Genomic DNA, 19,501 nt, shown 5'->3' with positions numbered 1-19,501 from the left:
CATTTTTAATCCGTTCTTTGTATTTTTATTTAACTTAATGGTGTTAATGAGATGTTTGCTTTTGGGGATCCGTATATTTTAATCTGTTTTGGAGTTCTTTTGTCTTGTTTTTTGGAGGCTTTGTGACTTGATGGTAGTTAGTACTTGGTAGAGGGAAATTGGAACATGTCTGTAGTACCTTCTACTGTTGGAGCTTACAGATGATGGACAAAATTTGCGCAGTATATACAGACTTGTTAAATAACACATCAGTATTGACCTGAGACCCAAAATCAAACTTCAGAATGTTTCCAAATTGAAATCCCTTGCTTCTGTTGGCTTCACATTTCAGCTACAACTTCAGGTTTGTTCTCTTTACATATCACTTAATGTTTCAAAAATTCATTTCATGGCCTTTAGGGTCTGTCAGTTTTCCTTCTCTGCTCTGTATCCATGCTGGTAATGTCACAGTGCTTAAAAGGCTTTAGGGAGTGTCTGTTAACCTGAAAAGTATTTCCATTGCAAGCTAGACTAAAGAGGAAATAATTGTGGGTTGTTATTTGGTTAGGTGTTTGCTGTTTGGTCTTTTTGTTTGGTTGGTTTGGGTTTTGGGGGTTTGTTTTTCTATATATTTTTTGCAGAAAGGGAAGCAACATAGTAACTATAGTATGTAAAATAACAAAAGTATATGACTATTTTATATAAAAGTATTTGCCAGTGGGCTATTTCCTATATTACGTTTTTCTTTGGAAACTGTTGTCTCCTCAGGCAGGTCAAACATAAGCTACATTCCAAATGAACAACTATTGGCAAACTGTTAATCTGCTGAGGAGCAAACAGTGAATCATGTCAGATGTAGAATGTGAAAATATTACTGTGAAACATACTCACATTACATGGATTCTAACAATCCTGTGTGATTAAAATGTAAAGAAAATTATGGTCTTAATGTTCAGTAAAGACAATGCTAGTGATCAATGCAATTACTGGAAACATGGGGTTTTTTCATTATAACTAATAACATGTCTCTAAGGTGGTAATAAGTTTCTTTTTTGGGTGTATGGTGTGGAATATTAACAGTTGGTTTCGTTTGGGTTTATGGAATGTAATGAAAGGGATGTTGTAGCTCATAATAGTGTAGTACAATGTGTACAGTACAGCAGAAAAATAAGGTCAGTTGCAAAGGCCTCTTGCTATCAGGATCTATAGTGTGCAAAGTAATAAGGCTGAGTTGCTCATATTGGATGCTCTAAAATAAACTCAGAAAGAAATCTCCTTTTATAACATTGGCAGTATAGATTATTTTTCGGAATAATTTTCAAAGGATAAGTTTTCGCAAAGGAAAAGCTACTATAATCAGTAAAATGTTACTGCAAATTAAAAATTAATGCTACATTAGCATAGTAAACTATTAAAAGGGGTTTTTTAAGGTACCATTTTCTATTTAAGATGTTTAAGAGCTATTTCTAGGGGGTTTTTTTGAGACATTTCTATGTCTTTAGGGTATCTATTTTTCCTCATTAAGCCTGAGTCATCAAATGTAACTTAAACCTGTTTCCAGGTTTTTCTGTGGTTTGAAATTTCATGTGTGAAGTAATAGCCAGGGGTGCATTCAAGTTAGATTTTCATAGTTTCACAGCTAAGAGATTAAATCTGAAGCCAAATTTCATTTAATTGCTTCACAAATAAAAAGAGCATAGTCTTCCACGTTACTGGGCAGAAAGTTTGGGGCCTGTAAGGACAACCTGGCATGTATTTCTGTAAGAAGCATGCCCATGAAATAGCAGTAATTAATCCTGTAGCATAAGGAGCTATGCATTGTAAAATACACAAATCATTGGGTCTTTCTCAAATGGAAAAGAATGCAAACTGTAGAAAGAGCTAGGGGGAAAAAAAAGCTGGTGGATATGCTAGAGATGTTTAGTTTTACCTTTGTATGCATGCCCACACACAAATGTGATAAAGAAGGTAGTTCAGTTAGGTGTACCCAAATGTTGCATGGTAAATAAGAAGGTAAACTGTATCCTTTGATATCTTCTTAGTTGTGTACTTCTGCCTGGAAATTACCTATTTCAGTGAAGAGTTTAGGAAATGGAAATAGCAGATTGACTGAATACCACTTCGGTCACCATCCATTTATTATACTACACCATATTAAATAGCATAGATTGGATCTACTAGATTAAATCTACACCTAATCACTTTACATCTAGTGGTTTCAATGAACCTGCTGAAAATCTCTGAAATGAGTAAAATCCTTGATGAAGAGAACTGCAAACAGTTTATCTGAGGTTTTTTATAATTGGTTATGGGGAGGCACAGATATGGACACTTCAAAAATGTACGTTGTAACTGACTTGCTAAGAGTTCATGGAAGAAAGCTGCAGAAAGCCTTGCATCAGCCACAGCAGCTTTTAGCTTTTCTGACAACATACTGGATATTTTCATATAATACATTTTACCATGATGTCTTGTATCTATGATTTTAGGTATTCAGCTTTTGTCCAGTTGAGCAGTCTGAGAATTCACCTTTTCAAAATATATTTGCAAAGTACTGAATTGTGTATGTACACACAAATCACTTCTCCATGTGAGAAGTGAACAGGCTCCAAGTAAGTCTTTTATATAAAGTTTTGAAGACATGAGTTAGGGAATTTCAATTTGTAGAGGTGATCTATGCCATAAGCTTGTGCTAGTTATATATAGGCTATATTCTGGGTTATGGAAGCTTTTGGGGAAGTCCTTCAGCTGTCCCCTAATTGTTTATGTAAGTGAGACCTACCTGTGCACAATTCTCTGAATCTGTTCCCTGTTGGACCTTTCTTTGGTGGAGTACCTCTTAAAATTACTGTTCAAGGCAGTGTATGTCATTCCTTGATTGCTGTGGCCTCATTTAAGTAGAGTGATTAAGTTTGTAAAATAAAAACTGTTAAAATTCTTTGCTAACTGCATATGCTTTCCTTTCTCTTCTACGGTTAAACCTGTTAGATGTCTTACTACAAAAAGTTTTTACCAGTTTCTGGCTTTTTTTCTTCCTTAGAAGCTAGAAAAGCTTCATGGTTGAAAATGGTGGACTTATCCTTGGTATTTACTTCTCAGTTTCTGCTTCAGTCCCTTACAGTGAAATCTTTCATGTTAATAAAGGAACTGTATGTCGTATTTCCTATGTCAGGTGACTTGAGATACTATGTACAGTAACTGAACACTGTCTGCACAGAGCACCTCCAAATAAGATCTAGTCCACTGCAGGTGTGAAATTTGTCATGTAGAATATAGAATGAAAACTTTGCTTGCAGTTCAAACATGCTTTTACAAAGTCTAATGAGGGATATATTCTTACGAGGTATGTTTGATCTGTGAACATACCTAGGGTCCAAGTATTAAGAAAAATGAGTAGCTGTTCATAACATAGGTAATAAAATCTGTGAGCCTAAGATAATCAGATTTGAGTGTCTGTTCAAAACTTGAGAGATTATGTATTTTTACACAGTTGCAGAAAAAATATTGGGTATGTACTTCATTGGTTTTGTTGTTCTGATGATACTGACCCAATTAATCAGCAGCTAATACTGGCTGTGTTTGAAAAATAGTAAAAAAATAAAAAATGCAAGCTATTCAAATGGTCCAATTGAAATACATTCAGATGCAATGGTGCTGTGCTGTAATTCAGGAGTTCTGAAAATTATTTCTTCAAAACATGGAGTACACATTCACTTTGCTGTTAATTTCAGTAATGTTATGAAGTAACCATTTCAAATTGGTCTTGAATATCTGTTTAATATAGATTGTGTATTAACAAATACACAAGAGTTCTAGAGTTTGTTGGGGGGTAGGGTGGGTGGGTTGTTGATTTCCGTATCAGTAGTAGAAGGCTGCCTTTCCTCAGTTCATACCGCAAATAATCTTTTACTTCGTTCTTCTTTGCAACCTTTTGGTGTGACAACAGAAGATAATGGTATCATCAGATTCACTGACCTACTCATGTAGGCTCTGAACAGCTAATGATTTCTTTCCCGCAAAAATCACACCACCTTAATGCATGTACCATCAGTGAGTTCAGGATCATACTGATAATTTTGGAGTGTGCAGCAGGGGAGTCAGGGAAACGAGAATTGAATTAGACTTCTTATCCTATTTTTGCTGCCTAAAGAGAAAGGGAACCAAAATACAACTGTTTGTGGCTTTAAATGGTCTACTGTGGTTTTCTTTCTTCCTGTTTCTTTTTCCGGTTTTTTTGTTGTAACCAATTGTGCAGTGTTTGTCACTCTCACTCATCTGGTGTTCTTTGGCTGTTTGTTCTTTCTTTACTGTGGGTAGGGCCTTTCAATGTGACAGTCTGTAAGTAAGCATTGGTGTAGTAAAAGTAGCAAAGTGCACATATACTATAGTTTCTAGACAGTTTAATTACCTGCATCTTGTTCATGGTGTGAAACAAGCTCAGTAGGTAGCTGCAATAAATCAATAGTTGAACGAAAAAAAGGCAGTTTGAGAAATGCCATCATTGTACAAATTTAAAATGGAGCAGGAGAATAAAGCATAGTGGAAAAGGATGGATGGTAAATACACAAACTAAGTGTTGGGTCCCAGTTCAGCAAGGCACTTATTTCTGTAACATGGATTTATTTTTTTTTTACAACTTTTTAAATTAGCCTTTTTAGAGCCTCAGTTTCACTTTGGTTTTCAAATCACTATTCACATGCTTAAAGATTTCAGAACTGTAAATATTTCTCACATGTTGCCTTCCATCTCATGGTCTCAAAGTGCTTTACAAACTGAATGGGATACAAGTAAGTGGACGTCATGGTTTTAGTTGCCTGGCTGGCAACTAAGCCCCACACAGCTGCTCGCTCATTCCCCCTTGCTGCGAGATGGGAGAGAGAATCAGAAGAGTGAGACAACTCCTGAGCTGAGATTAAGACAATTTAATAGGGAAAGCAAAAGCCACACATGCAAGCAAAGCAAAGCAAGGAATTCATTCAGGTGCTCGGCCATCCCCAGGAGAGCCAGGCTCCATCACACGTAATGGTTACTTGGGAAGACAAACACCATCACTCCGAATGTCTCACTTTCCTCCTTCTCCCCGCAGTTTTATATGCTAGGCATGACATCACGTGGCCTGGGATACCCCTCTGGTCAGTTGGGGCCAGCTGTCCCGGCTGTGCCCCATCCCAGCTCCTTGTGCCCCCCCAGCCCCTCACTGGTGCAGTGGGGTGAGGAGCAGAAGAGCCCCTGGCTCTGTGTGAGCGCTGCTCAGCAATAACAAAAACATCCCTGTGTTATCAACACTGTTTCCAGCACAAATCCAAAACACAGCCCCATACTAGCTGCTGTGAAGAAAATTAACACTATCCCTGTCAAAACCAGCACAGTGGAGGTAACTTCTGACTCTGAAATGCTGTTGTTGAACAGTGCACGGAAATAGTAGTGAACATCTTGGCAAGAGACTGACCGTACTGTGTCTCTTCAGGTAATAGAAGCCGTAGGGAAGATTTGTGAAGGTATGAAAGCGTGTTTGTTTTGTGGGTTCTGTCAGGAATTCTTGTGGGTTGATGCCATTGAAAAAGAGAACCACTGAACTGGTGTGCAAGGGGAGGCACTGAAAACAGTTGCAGATGCGCAGAGAACTGATTTTCAGAAGCACGATGGGCATTCGAAGTATGAAAAAGATGTTGTCTGCTCAACTGTCCATAAAATACCGCACAGAATTCTGACCCATGGACGTTTTTGGTCTTACCTCTAAACTGATAGTGCTTAATAGGTACATTTATGAAAATTGGCATCTAAAGTTAAGTTGTTATAGTCACACTTTTTTGAGCAGCTAAAAGATTGGAGGGGGTAAGATTGCATTTCAAAAATCTGTTTGTTCATATACATATATATATACACACTAAATACAAAAAATACTCTCTACTACTACTATATGCACATGATAGAGATGGAACCTGTTGACATGTAAAATATCTTTTGTATTTGTGTAAGACACCCATAGCATGGCCAGTCTCCCAGAGTAATAGTAATATTGGTAGTCTTACTTGTATGAACTTAAATCAAATTCAAAATAATCAGAATACACATACTTTAAAGATAGTTTTTTTCTGCTTTTACATCTCAGGCTAAGTGCTACCTGAAATGTGTGCATTGCTTGCTGTATTTCATTTTATTTGTCTGCAGAAAATAATTCAGGCAGCAAAAAAAAGTCAGCATGTGGAAATGTCCCTTCATAGTAATTATTGCAATTCCAGTGATAAGATGCAAGAAAAGCTGGATATGTGGCTTCTGCTGAATAAATGTGTTGTGGGTTATGTACTGCAGGTTGAGTACTTCATAGGTCTGGATACTGGTTGTTGTTGTTGAATGAATGGGATTTAAATAACTTTAAAATAATGTATGATGATAATTTGGGATTGCAGCTGTTGGCTCACTTGTTTTTCTTCCTGCTTTGTCTCTCCTTTAGTCACCCCCTGTACTTCCCCACAGATGTTTCTGGTTTTTTTTGTTTTATTTTGGTTTGTGTGTTTGTTTTTTTTAATTTCTTCCTAATCTGAAGTGGTCAAAGTCTACCAGCCTTTTTTAGTTGTTTATATTGAGACTTGGATGTTACCATGCCACATATGTACATGAAGGTTTTTAAGAATTCTGTCCATCTGAAAGTTTGAGTCATAAGAATATGGAATAATTTGCCCACTGCTGTTCTAACTTAGGTGGCTGTGTAGCAAAAGCTAGGGGTTCTTTATTGAACAGATGTGAGAGTACTTTCTTGCATCTGCTCTGCACAAAGCATTTTTTTTAGTAGTAGTCTTGTCTACTATACTTTAGGTCATTGATTCAGTAGAAAATCTAGAAAGCAGTACAGTTTTATAAGTCACTTTAAAAGCTCCAGTAAACACTCTACCCTGTTACAGCAGGGTCCTCTTAGACTGTAGGATGTTAAAAGTCATTGGCCAGTTTGTTCCAGAACTTGAAGCCTGTCAAGTTATCTAAGCAAACTTAGACATGGAGAACTATTTTTTTAACACCGTACTTTTTGTGTGAGTTACTGAGTAATGAATTCAAACTTTAATTTTCCAGAGCCTCTTCCTGCCCCTCAGGACACTTGCTGTGAAGTTCAAACATTGTTTTCAGGCTGGTGAGGTAATTCCTAGTGTACTCTCTGCATGCGGATGCACATCTGTTAACTTGTACAGGAATTATGCCAAATTCCACTTATTAAGTTTAGAAATACTTTTGCGGTATTGACTTTAACTGGTTCTCCATAGTTGCAGGTGCTGAAGTGACCAGAACGTGATAAGAGGAGTATCTCAAGTCACCCACACAAATATTCACACAAATATTCACTGTGTTCTGTATCTTGAGCTTTGGTTTCTAAACTAGATTGAAGTGCTATTTTCTGAAGTGTGTGTAAATGCTTAAAAGGCTATTTAAAGTATCCTGGTCAGCAGTCTGTGCAGGATGCTGCCGCCTTTTTAAGGAAAAGAGAGCAAAGAAGATTGGAGCTGTGGATGATCCAGACTAATACAGAAGGGCACATGCTATGCTGGGCTGAAATTCTTGGTCACCAAATACCTTCCAGTTAAAAGGTGGAGCTCTACCATCCCAGGACAAGATGAACTAGTAATGTGAAATGTGTTAGGCCAGGATCACCAGGAGCTCTGTGCTGGCTGAGAGGTCCCTGATGAAGACTGATCCCTGAGTTGTCAGGACTCCCTCTTCCCTTGCACCTGACTGGAATTCCTTTTGTCTTCCTTTTGAGTAACAGTGCCATGGTAGATCTGTCAAAGCACTATCCTGTCCTTCAAACTAGGTTTTAATGAAAAACATATACACAACTCAAATTTGAGCTGACTGTATGCGGGGAAAAAGGTGGGAAAAGTTTGAAAGTTGGCTGCTTTGCAATATGGAATAGTAAAAAGCAATTAGAACAAAACCTGGAAGTTTAGTCGTCACTCTAGGAGTGAATATGTGTTTAATAAGATTACGTTCCAAATATTTACAGTTAAGCAGAAACTTTGGCTATAAAATGAAGTCTGGCATTCCTTCCCATTAACTGCATTTGTCTATACGACTGTGCCAATATGAGAAGCAGTTGTTCTGGTATCAATACTTTAAACTATATTGCTGTAGTACATGAAGAATAATTCAAGCAAGCTATTAATTTATAACTGCAATACATCTGTCTTTCTAGGTTTAAAAATTTGCTAGGAATGAAGGATTAGTCTGTCAGGAAACTGTAAGGACTGTAATGTGTATGGTATGATGGGGACTTGAAGTGTTTGAATAGGCATAAAAACTGTTTTTAAGTACATGTATTTACATGGGTCTGTTAAAAGTAAGTATAATGGAAGACTAGGTGCAACACTGAAAGGCAAGGCACTCTGTAAGAAACAGTTTGTTACTAATGCAGTCAGTGGTATGTTTGGAGAACATACAGGCTCCCACTTCAGGCATGTAGCACTTCATGGTGTCTTACACATGACAAAAATTTTGTCATTGCAAACCAAAGGTGTTTTGGGATTGGTTGGGGTTTTCTTTTTCTTTTGGGGGGTGGGTTATTTGAAGACACCAGAAAAATACTTTGTCTTGTGTTTCATCTTGGGAAGGTACCACATACCTTAATCTGAATTTCCAGGGTAACTTATTTTTGTAGTATTGGATTTTTTATATACTGTTCAGCAGATGAAGATATCTTACATGTAGAAAGAAAAAATACTGCTTAAACAAAACTATATTTTGAACAATATATGAATAGTCCATAAAATCTATGAAATATGAATCTCAATTATCTGGAAAGCAGTGAGAGTGAGGCTGGCAACTTATGGACAGTGATGCAGTAGATGCTGATTTAAGGAGACAGGTGATGCAAATTGTTATTTGAACTATTGGGAATGGCTCTGGGAAAAACTGTACATGTTTAGATCTATGAGTAGTTTGCCTCTGTACCTGAAAGCTTCTTTTTTTTCTTCACATTTTCCAATTTGATGTCAAAATATTATGCTGTGCCTAAAAAAACAGAAGGATTTATCGTTGTTTAAATTCTTGTGTATTTAGGGCCACTGACATCCTCTTGTCCTATTTGGCAAATTGAGAAGGTGGGAACTGTGCAGCTTGTCCCTGCTTTCAGCTTCTTGGATCCCAGATGGTGAGAAAGCAGCGTTGTCAAAGGAAGGAAAGAGGAAATATGGCCAAAAGTAGGAAATGCAATTCTGAAAAGTCAAACCTCAACCTATCAGACTTTTTGACACCTGACAAGCATCGAGCAGCAAGTGGGAATTTAAACCTGCCCCAGTTTCAGCTGCTTTTGTTTCTTTGCAGTGAGGCTAGCTGTCTTCTACTGCAAACATATTCTTTTTTTTTTTTTTGTCTGTATCTAAAATTAATCCTGGAGGTGGCAATGTAAGTCTGAGTTCTTACTAGCACTGTCTTCTCAAAGCATCTCTTTGTATTATAGATAGCTGAGGTCTAAGAACCGTGACAGGTACGAAGGTTGCAGGAGGCAATAGTTGGACAGCCGCAGTGGGAAGGCTCAAAATTCTACACTTAATTTCTGGAATTAATTTAGACTCCTCATTAAATCAGTGTTTAATTAAAACTTCTGTAAAAAAACCCATTAAATACTACAAGTTTTGGTATTCAAACTTAAGGCTAGAGTTGATAGAAAAGCTCACAACCATTATGTGAAGCAGACTGGAAACAGTTTTCCTGAAATCCAGATAGTATTCTAAGACACTTTCATGTATCTGGTCCTTATTCTTTAGTACCTAAGTAAGTCAGAGTGTACCCATTTGCTCCATCTTACTTAATGCTCCGCTTCATTTGTCTGATTGTTGAAAAGTTGTTTTGGGAAATTCTGGAAGTTGCTTGCCAGGACCATAGTTTTCTTATAGGACCACCGTGTGGCCTGAACTGTAGTAGTTCAAACTACCTTCCAGAATCACAGAACAGCAATAATACAAGTTTCTACTATTGTGAGGGTTGGTGGATGTGACACTTAGTGGCCTTTCCCCTGCCTAGTCCTGATTTCCTCACTCTGGGAAGAAAAGATTTTGAAGTGTGTGGGGAAAATAATTGTAAAGTTGTTGTGACAGAAGGAAGAACCCTTCACGTTAGAGGAATAGAGAAAAATCTTCTTTACTTTTGCTTTGGAATCCTGTAGGTGAGAATAACAAATGAGGGTCAGTCTTTCTAGATGCCTTGTTGATGTTGTCTTTTCTTTGAGCCTTTGTACTTTATGACATTTGCAAGAAAGAAACCTGTCTTGGGCTTCCTCAGACTTCTGAGGCCTTTCCACAGGTTACTCATGCTTTGTCCTCTGAGTACTCAGGTGTTGCAGAATTGAGTAGCAACTGGACAAAGGAACAAAAAAAAAAAGTCACTGTTTTTTTCAACAATCAGAGATTGCAGATCGTCAGCCAATCTGGTAGCCATAGCTTACTGGGATTGTGTACAGGACTGTCAGAATTTTAGTCATGAGCTTTTTGCAAGTTTAAGAAATAGTTGTTTCTTTGGTGAACTGGAAAGTATAGAGGAGTAATTAGCTCTGTCAAAGTGTGTTTATAACCTGTTTTTGTCCCTTAAGAACCGGCTTGGAAAAACAATGCATTTCTACCACAAATACTAATACATAACTTCATTTCTAATAAAATCAGTATCAAAGATTTGCTGGTTTTATTCTGACTGAATCAAAAGCTGTTTAGTAAACTCCTGGGTTTTTTTAGACTTAGTCTCACTGTGAAGAGTTTTTCTTTAGAGCAACATTTCCACAGGAAGGTAGGATAATATTCTAGATACAGTGACCATGAAATCACATCACACTGCCATGGTATTGAGTTCAACTTTTTCTTCATCAAAGATACCTTTTTTAAAAAGTCTTTAGGCTGTCTTGAGTGCATTCTAAAGATTTTTTCCTTCATTAAATATTAACAGCCAGTTTGACAAACTTGGCATCATTGGTTATTTGTGAGTTGGGGGATGAGTATCCACTGTACAAGATTTGGCATACAGATAAGCGATGCTGGTCTAACATTAAAGTGATGAATAGTTTTGAACCACACAGATAGCCAATGCCTTCAGCAGACTCCTGCAGGCCCAATCAGGAGTGTGTCTGTCTGTCACTTTCACAAATGAAATAATTTCATAGATGAAAGTAATTTTCTGAGTGATCTTACTTAGCACTACCACACTTTTTTTCCCTCAAGAGCTAGTGACACAACCGCAGTGAAAGTTAAGGCTGCTTAATTTATTAATCTGCACAGTGCCCAGATAAAAAAGGGGTTTGTTATAATGTGAACAGTTGCAGCAGTCACTGCCTGCTTTCAAGACTTCATATTTTTTAATTTCTTCCTTTCAGTCATTCGATACTTAGAAATATAACGTGATATGACTAGAAATTTTGTGAGGCAATCAAACCATTTGTCATAAGATTCCTAATTGCCTAGAGTTTAAGTTATTAAATACTTAATACCAGTTCCAAATTTAAAGAACATCCAAAACAAATACAGATACACAGAGTCAAGACTTCAGGGACTGACACTGTTTTTTAAATATGCATTTCAAATGTGATAACATAAATAAAAAATTATAGTCCAGTGGTTTAGGGCTTTCAGACAGTTTCTCAAGGCCGGGTGTTTTGGGGTAGATATTTAGGGAATTGGCCATTTTTCATTTTTCTATCTTTTCTATTCAAGTAAAGATACTTTAGGAGACTGAAAAAGTAAAGACGACACATTCTGGACTGCAGATGAGATGAAGTTGGACTGGGAATTCAGTCTTCCTTAGCTTTCTGTGTGAAGAGCTGTATTGAACTGCTGCTTAAGATGCTAGACACTCACGTGGTACTGGATTCTAGTCTGGAATATGAATATCTTTGTTTCCATGTATTCCAAATGATGAGAACAGTGACCACCTTGACTCTGTCACAGCATTCTTTAAAGCTAATTCTGATCTGACTATTTCAGCCTTGTATTCTCTGATCTCCTTTTGAAACAGTATTTCACTTAAATGTGTGCCTTTCAAGCTTTAACAACTTCTTTGAAACTTAATTTTATTTATGATGCAGAATGGTTAATAATGTCTTCAATCACAGAAGACAGAGTGCTGTTTCTGACTTGGTGACTTTTGATTGTATGTTAATATAGTGGTTTTTTTTTTAAAAAAAGGCAAACTAAAAACAAACCCTAAACAGACAAAAAAACCCCAGGAGAACAAATAGAAATATGAAAAAGCCCTCACAATCTCTTCCATCATAAATTGCTGTAGCTGACTTCTCACATATTCTTTCTTACTTTACCAATAACTATGTTCTTTAAAAAAAAAACCAAAACCAAAACCAAAAAAGGTTATTTATTTGCATCTCATGACACACAGAAATACCATATGGACCTATCACCTACCATCTACTTACAGGTTCCAAGTAAGTGTGCTTTGTCCACACTGCTACAGCTTCATATTTTGAAAACATAATGTTAAGTTCTGTTAAACAATAAAAGAAGCAAAGCAAACAAAAAAATCCGAGTAAAATTGAAGTATAACTTAAATATTGTCTTTTATTTTATTATGATATATTATGATTGTGGAAGATTTTAGCGAATGCATTTGTTGTCAGCGTTGTCAGAGAGGGAATGTGGCTTGGAGCATGCGATTGCTTCCAGTTTTTTTCAGGTTTAAGAGAAGACTTTGTACATGTTTGCAAGGTAACACCCACTCAGTGGCTTTTGTGGAAGTGCTCTAGTTTGTAAAGCAACATAATGAGCAGCTAGTGAGGATGGTATTCCCAGCTGCCAACGGGTTTCGCAGAGTTGTAATGACTGTCAAGCTGTCATGGACTGAACTGAAGGTTCTAAAGCATCTTTGGTGGGTTTGTGGGTAGCTGGTTGGTTTTGAATGTTCTAGAAATGCTAGCTTTTTCCTGCAATACCAAGATTTAAAAGGTGAAATACAGTTTGGTCTGTTTGGCTGTGTGCAGTAATTATGAGTGTGAGACCTAAAGGGAGACCAGCGTGTTTTCTAAGAGGATCTCGTCAGCTAACTTGGGACTGAATTTCTACCTAAGATAGCTGAGATACCCAAGAACCTTATAATCTCTTCTGTAGAATATAAGTGTGTGTGTGTGTATATATATATATATATATATATATATATATATGAAAAAGCATAGATAGGATGACTGACACTTCTGCTTATCGTTAGGCTTGGGTGCATAGGCCATTGAGCAATCAATGAATCTCTTATATATTCTCACTTCTTAGTAATACCTAGTCATTGCATTTCAGTAGTTGTTCTAATATTATTTTGCTGCTGCCTTTCTGATACTACATTGATTTTCTCTGTTCTGTACTATTTGACATGCGATTCTGAATCACATACTGTCCAATTTGCTTCTCAGTGCATCAGCTGCTGATTAAGAGACTTCTGGCAATATGTTTATTATGTACTTATCCATAGTCTGGTCAATATATTGAGTCCAACTATGCTTTCTGTTCCAAAGTAACTTTTAAAAACAAATATCTGCCATGTGGAATGATTTTTTAATTTTATTTTTTTACCTACTAAAATTTCCTTGGAAATGAATTTTTTGTTTATCAGATTAGGTTCTTCTAAGGGCACTTGGACTTCCATGTGCACAGACACACACTGAACTGATAAAGTGTAAATCTGAGACAGTGAAAAGAACTTTTCATATTAATCTGCACTGGCTGATCTATCCCAAAGTACATTTATCATCAAGACAGTGGTCTGTGCATTGGTAAATTTTGATCCTAAGTGTTTCTTAGGATCAGAATTATCAATATTGACTTTTTAACTTTACGGAATTATATGTTCCACCATTATCTTGTATAACTGTGCCCCTGAGGGCAGAAGTGCATGCAGCATGTATCTTCAGAATGAGAAGCCTGTTAGTTTTCCTAATTATTTGGGTAAAGATAAAGGGCGTGCACAAAAATAAGCAATCTTATTATTCAAGTCTTGATTATTTTAAAAGCTGCCTTTAATTGCCAGTATCTAAAAGCAGAGGAAAGTGTCTTTTCCAGGAATACTCTTTCTGGAGGACCATATAGATAGAAGGATTTTTGGAAATAAAAAGTTCAAGGAGAGAAATAAATACTGTACTAGCTTTGGTAGATAGTGCAGTACAATGAATTCTACAAAATATTTCTTCGCACAAAGTGGAAATGTGTTTGGGAGTGACAACATACAGCAGCAGATAAATGAAATGCAAAGTACAATAGAAAGTGTCTAAAACTGCTTACAGAACTTTAATGGAGGTTAAAAGTTATACTGATGAAAAGAAAATCTGTTTGTTTAGAGAAAGAGTCTAATACAGGAAGCCAGTTTTCCTGCTGGTGAAAAGTTAGCTTTAATGTTTAAGTACTCTTTGAAAATCTGATGCTGAGTTAAGGGTACACTAATTGGAGTGGTTTATATTGAGGGTTTACTTTGAAAAGCAGAGCAGTCTTGCATATCTTAGTTTGTGGGTTTTAACATATATTTTGTTTATAACAAGTAAAATCATCAAAGATTTATGATCTTTCTTTGTGGTACCTAGTATTTTTGGGGGGAGGCACCGAGCAAACTTTAATTCCTTAATTTTTATATTTTTCATACTGTTGTCTCATTTAGTGCGTTTACTTTCTTAGTGCGGTAAGTGCATATACTTAAGTCTGTTGGCTGGAAACTAGAAATTGGGAATTGAATGTCATAGATGCTGGTGGTTATACAAATGTGATCTACATGTGACATGTTGAGAGAAGACCGGAGAAACCTGTATTTTTTTCAATCAATCACCAACATGAAAGTCAGTCTAAAGTAACAGTTTGGGGTTTTTAGTTTCGTGTTTGGTTTTTTGTTTGTTTTTAATTAATAAAAGGTACATAAGTGGACTTATACTTACATGGAGATGGGGTGTGTGGTTTTTTTGTCTTGTCTAAAATGATAAGAAGAAATGAGTAAGAGGCTGGGAATGAGAAACCTCAGCTAATTAGCATGGGAAAAAGAGAACAGTAAGGTAAGTGTAAAAATGCAGTTGGAAAGACCTTTGTTTTAGTTCTGTTTTTTACACAGTGTTGGCAACTTAAGCTGATAATGGCTAAAATATATCTTAATTTTAAGTTGTATAATGCTTATTTGGCATCGTACCATCATTCTGACAATAAGAAATGTGCATTTCAGTACGTTATCCAGGAAGACTAATGTGTTCTACTGTTGGAATCGGTGACATGTATGTCAGTGACAGTGACTTAGTGGAACATTGTATAAAATACACCAGCAAAGCAGCTACTGCTACAGTAAACTAAACAGCACATTCCTGAAACATTAAGCCTGTTTCAGTTATATGTTTTTCTTCTTTTATATGTTCAGTGACAAACAAGAAACCAGCGCAAGCATCTATTACAAAAGTGAAGCAATTTGAAGGCTCTACGTCTTTTGTCAGGAGAACGCAGTGGATGCTGGAGCAGCTTCGCCAGGTCAACGGTATAGACCCTAATCGGGTGAGTCTGAACAGCTCTAGAAAATTAAAATTGAGCTTATTTTTGTAATTGATTTGGGAATCGGGCATTCTTTTACTATTCAAAAGGCATCTGGAAAAATAAGATACAGGTTTAAGTGCAGATTCTCAAAAAAGAAATAACTCAATGGAATATGTCAAATAGATTTTTAATAGGAGAGATGGAGGAGGCCAAAGCTTGTAGTCATGTGGGGTTTTTTCTTCCTGTCTTCCCCTACTTTTTTTCCTACTCTCCCTCCTTTGTAAGGAGAAAAACAAGAGCCTTGTTTGCCTTGTCTTCAGCTATAAGCCTCTTGGGGTCCATTTTGGCATGCAGCTGTGTTATAAGATAGAGCAGCAAGTGGAAGCAAGGACAGGAGAGGTTACTGAGGTTTGAGTTTCTGAAATATTATGAACTTTGCATTTTTTTTCTAGGACAATCCTCAGATCCTTCTGCATTTCTTATCTTTCTACAAAGGATGGTGGTATGGTTTAGTTGCCAATGGCATGTAAATGATGATTTAAACAAACAAACAAAAAAAAGCAACACCCCCACACACCTAAACAGTTCTGGATTTATTCCTTTAATGTGGAATATACAGCCTGCCTTGAGCTGTCTCAAGGCAAAGTCGTACTAAAATGTAATAAGCTTATGAATACAAACCTTCAGTAGTAAAACAGCAGAATTAGAAGGTAGGAATGTGGCTCATATTGTGTGATCACAAAGTGTTTTACTGTGTTCATTTTACAGCAAAATATGTGACTAACCCCCTTGGTTTGTTCAGAGCTATGCTCTGATCAGCCACCTAAGCATCTTAATAATGGTCCACCAAAATCTCTTGCTACCCACTACAGTCTTTCGTACAAAAAAGAAGCCCTTTGACACTTGCCTTTTGAAATGCAAGGGATGGAATTATATTTTCTCTGGGTAAAGGGACAATGAAAATGAGAGCAATGACAGATAGGTAAGCGATATGAACTTTAGGCCCTTTCCCAGCATCTGCTATGCAGCTATATAAATAACATACTGGTGATACTCTCCAACTGAAAGTCCTGTGAAGTTCTTAAGCTTAGATATGTTCCTTTCAGAATTGTCTTCATGTGAATTCCTAGTGGTATCAATTCATACAAGCATTTACTAGATTACAAAATGGTGTTTAGCAAATATTGCTAAATACTTAGCAATACATGCATAAAATCCATTCATTTTGCCAGTTGAAGCATGGGATACAGATGGGAGTTTATTTGTTCTGGGAATGCTCTTTTGTTCATGTTACTCTGAGACATGCAAAACTTTATGATGATACATTACAATAACTGGGACTTGCTGTTTGGTTTTTTCTTCAGTTGAGCATTGAGAGCAGAACTGCATCTTCTATAATATAATGTGAAAGTAGATTTTGTGCTGAGAGGTGCAAATCCTTGCCACTTGTAGAAGACACAAGTAAATATGTATCTGTAGATAGCAATGATTTCTTATGAGATTCCAACTTTTAATTTTTTGATCTTAAGTATTTTTGTTTTCAGGAATTTTTGTCATAGCTGAATATTCCTCATTAAAAATACCTGCAAGAAAAAAACCTCCTGCTTGGTTTGGTTTTTTTGGTGGTTGGTTTTTTTTCCATCTAAAAATGTGCAAAGGAAAATAATCCCAGGATAGTCTTGGGTTGCATGGACATTCTGCTTTTTCCAACATATCTTTCTGAAAATAATAGCTCTGTATCTTTCTCCAATCATTTATAAACGTGCGGTAATAGTAGTGTGGTTTTTTTTTTCCTTCTAGGATTCCCCAGAATTTGATTTACTATTTGAAAATGCTTTTGACCAATGGGTAGCAAGCACAGCTTCAGAAAAATGCACATTCTTTCAGGTTCTACATCACACTTGCCAACGATACCTTACAGACAAGAAGCCAGAATTTATCAACTGCCAGTCTAAAATTATGGGAGGTAAGTCAATCGAAGGTGGAGTACTTTGTGCAGTTGGACGTGAGATGATTTGTACATGAGTTATTCTGTATTCAAATGAGCTGGCAGCCTAATTACTTCTTGAAATCATGGGGTTTAATATGTTGATTTCACAGTAATAAACTTCTAGGCTTCAGCATTTCTCCATCAAGCGCCACTTCACGTTCTTCCACTATCTTTGCTTCCCTAGTCTTCTGTTCTAGAGGCAGCATCCCCTACCCACCTACTAAGAAGTCATTCTCCTCCTTAGCAACCTTGATTTTGATTTGTATCTCTACTTTTATCCATCTAGAAAAGTTTGAGTGGCATGAAATATTTCCTGCTGAGAGCCTGTTTTATATTACCATTTCCTCACGTCTGAAAAAGTGCCTATTAGTAAACTTCAATGGTTTTTTTGGAATTTACTTTGACCTTTACAGAAATCTGTTAGTTCAAAGCTTTGTTACGTTTTTGTAAGTCATGTATCTCAAGGTGAATTTCCAGGATAGACTAAAAACCATCCAGTTAGGTCAAAAAAAGTGTGGTCAACATGTGAAACTAGCGTTTATCATCCACTTTCACAGCCACAAAAACTGTCTTTTTGTGGAGGAATTTCACATGTTTCATGAAGTATTGTTAAGGAAAATAAACTAGTTTATCTGCTCCCTTAGACTGAAATTTCTGAAAATGTAGTCTTTTTGTTTGCTCTAAACCAGAAAACTTTTAGAAACTCTTACATCTCCCTTGTTCTTCACAGCTAAAAAAAAAAAAGATTAGTTTTCTCTTTCTCAGTGAGACTCCAGTCTCTAGAAGAGAAGTACAAGCTGACTAGGGGTTTTGTTTAGTTGTTATTTCTTCCCCCTAATAAACATCAACTATAAATATGGAGAGCCTTATTCATTTCTTTCTGGTAATTCACCTCTCATACATCTAGAATATGTTTCTGTATGCTATTGACAGAACTACATTTTGTGCAGCCACCTTTATATGTTCTTTTTTTTCTGGCTGTTACTTTGTCTTGCATCTTTTTCCTCTAAAACACCAAAGGTAAACTTGAGGAAGGGGAAAATAATCTCTAGCTTGGTGCTTACATTTTAGCTACTGATACTGAGGTTACCACTAACTTTGTGGTTACAAGTCAGAACTGTTCATCAATCATACTTTTCTTTTAGTGTCTGCTCATACTAAAAAAAAAAGCATAAAATTTCTTGTAAACTTCCTCTTTGTTTTTTCACTTTCCACTTTTCCCTTTCCTTTTCCAGATGCCTTCTGTTTTCTTTTTGATGTGGTGAGGGAGCGGTTTCTGCACTGATAGGAGAAGATATCCTCTACTATTTTTTGCATTTCATATGGAAGAAATCTCATATCAAGCCCTTTTGTTATTTCTTTGCTAATGATTCTCACTTCTGTCATTCTTGCTAATAAGTCAGTATTAATAAACCACCGTACGTTTCAGCCTCTGAAACTATTTTATTTGCATAAGTTTGAGTTGTCCAGAATTGAGTTCCTGATTCAACTGACCCAAGTATTTACCCTAAATGAGCATCATCACAGTGGGGGGGGGGGAAGGAATTGCCAGTGAGGTTCTTTAAGTTCTGCTTGACTTCTGCTATTGTTTTTTTAACACACACTAGACTCTACCATGTCCCATGAAGCATACCTGCATCCTCTGCGTTACAACTTTTGTACTAAGATTGGCCTATTCAGCCAACCTCAGGTACCAGATGGTGCCTATTTCCATATTCCTTGCCTGTCATTCTGACTGTGCACAGACATGGCCTCAGTGATGTGGTACAGGGCCAAGGACTAATAAATCTCCTCATGAATGCAATGCTTCTGCTGTTCTTCACACTGTCAACTTTTTCCTCACGCTGGTTTACGGACCCCCTGTGGATAAGTCTAAATTGACAGAAACTATACTAGCTGTAAACTAAGTAATAGTTCACCCAAAATTCCAGTGACCTTCTGTGTTGCAGCCTCACTAAGCAAGTCTACCAAAAATAATAAAAAAAAGTCCTCATTTAGCAAATAACCAGTATCAATAATTATAAAAGGCAATGCAGACATATTATTGGTAATTGCCTTGTAATATGTAAGG

General features: G+C 36.7%; 1 protein-coding gene across 3 annotated transcripts in view; it reads left to right on the top strand.

Annotated features, from left to right (window-relative positions):
• STXBP6 (syntaxin binding protein 6) overlaps positions 1 to 19,501 on the top strand; it is a 121,946-nt gene that overhangs the window by 71,545 nt on the left and 30,900 nt on the right. For all 3 annotated transcript variants that reach the window (XM_055716900.1, XM_055716901.1, XM_055716902.1), the window contains 2 exons: positions 15,331 to 15,461; positions 17,241 to 17,406. In XM_055716900.1, the coding sequence (XP_055572875.1) occupies positions 15,331 to 15,461; positions 17,241 to 17,406 (297 nt within the window). The remainder of the gene's footprint in view (positions 1 to 15,330; positions 15,462 to 17,240; positions 17,407 to 19,501) is intronic.

Source organism: Falco cherrug, chromosome 7, assembly GCF_023634085.1.
Source record: "Falco cherrug isolate bFalChe1 chromosome 7, bFalChe1.pri, whole genome shotgun sequence".
NCBI classification, from domain to species: Eukaryota; Metazoa; Chordata; class Aves; order Falconiformes; family Falconidae; genus Falco; species Falco cherrug.
Note: the sequence above shows the minus strand (reverse complement) of the source record. Positions and strands in the feature narration are given on the sequence as shown.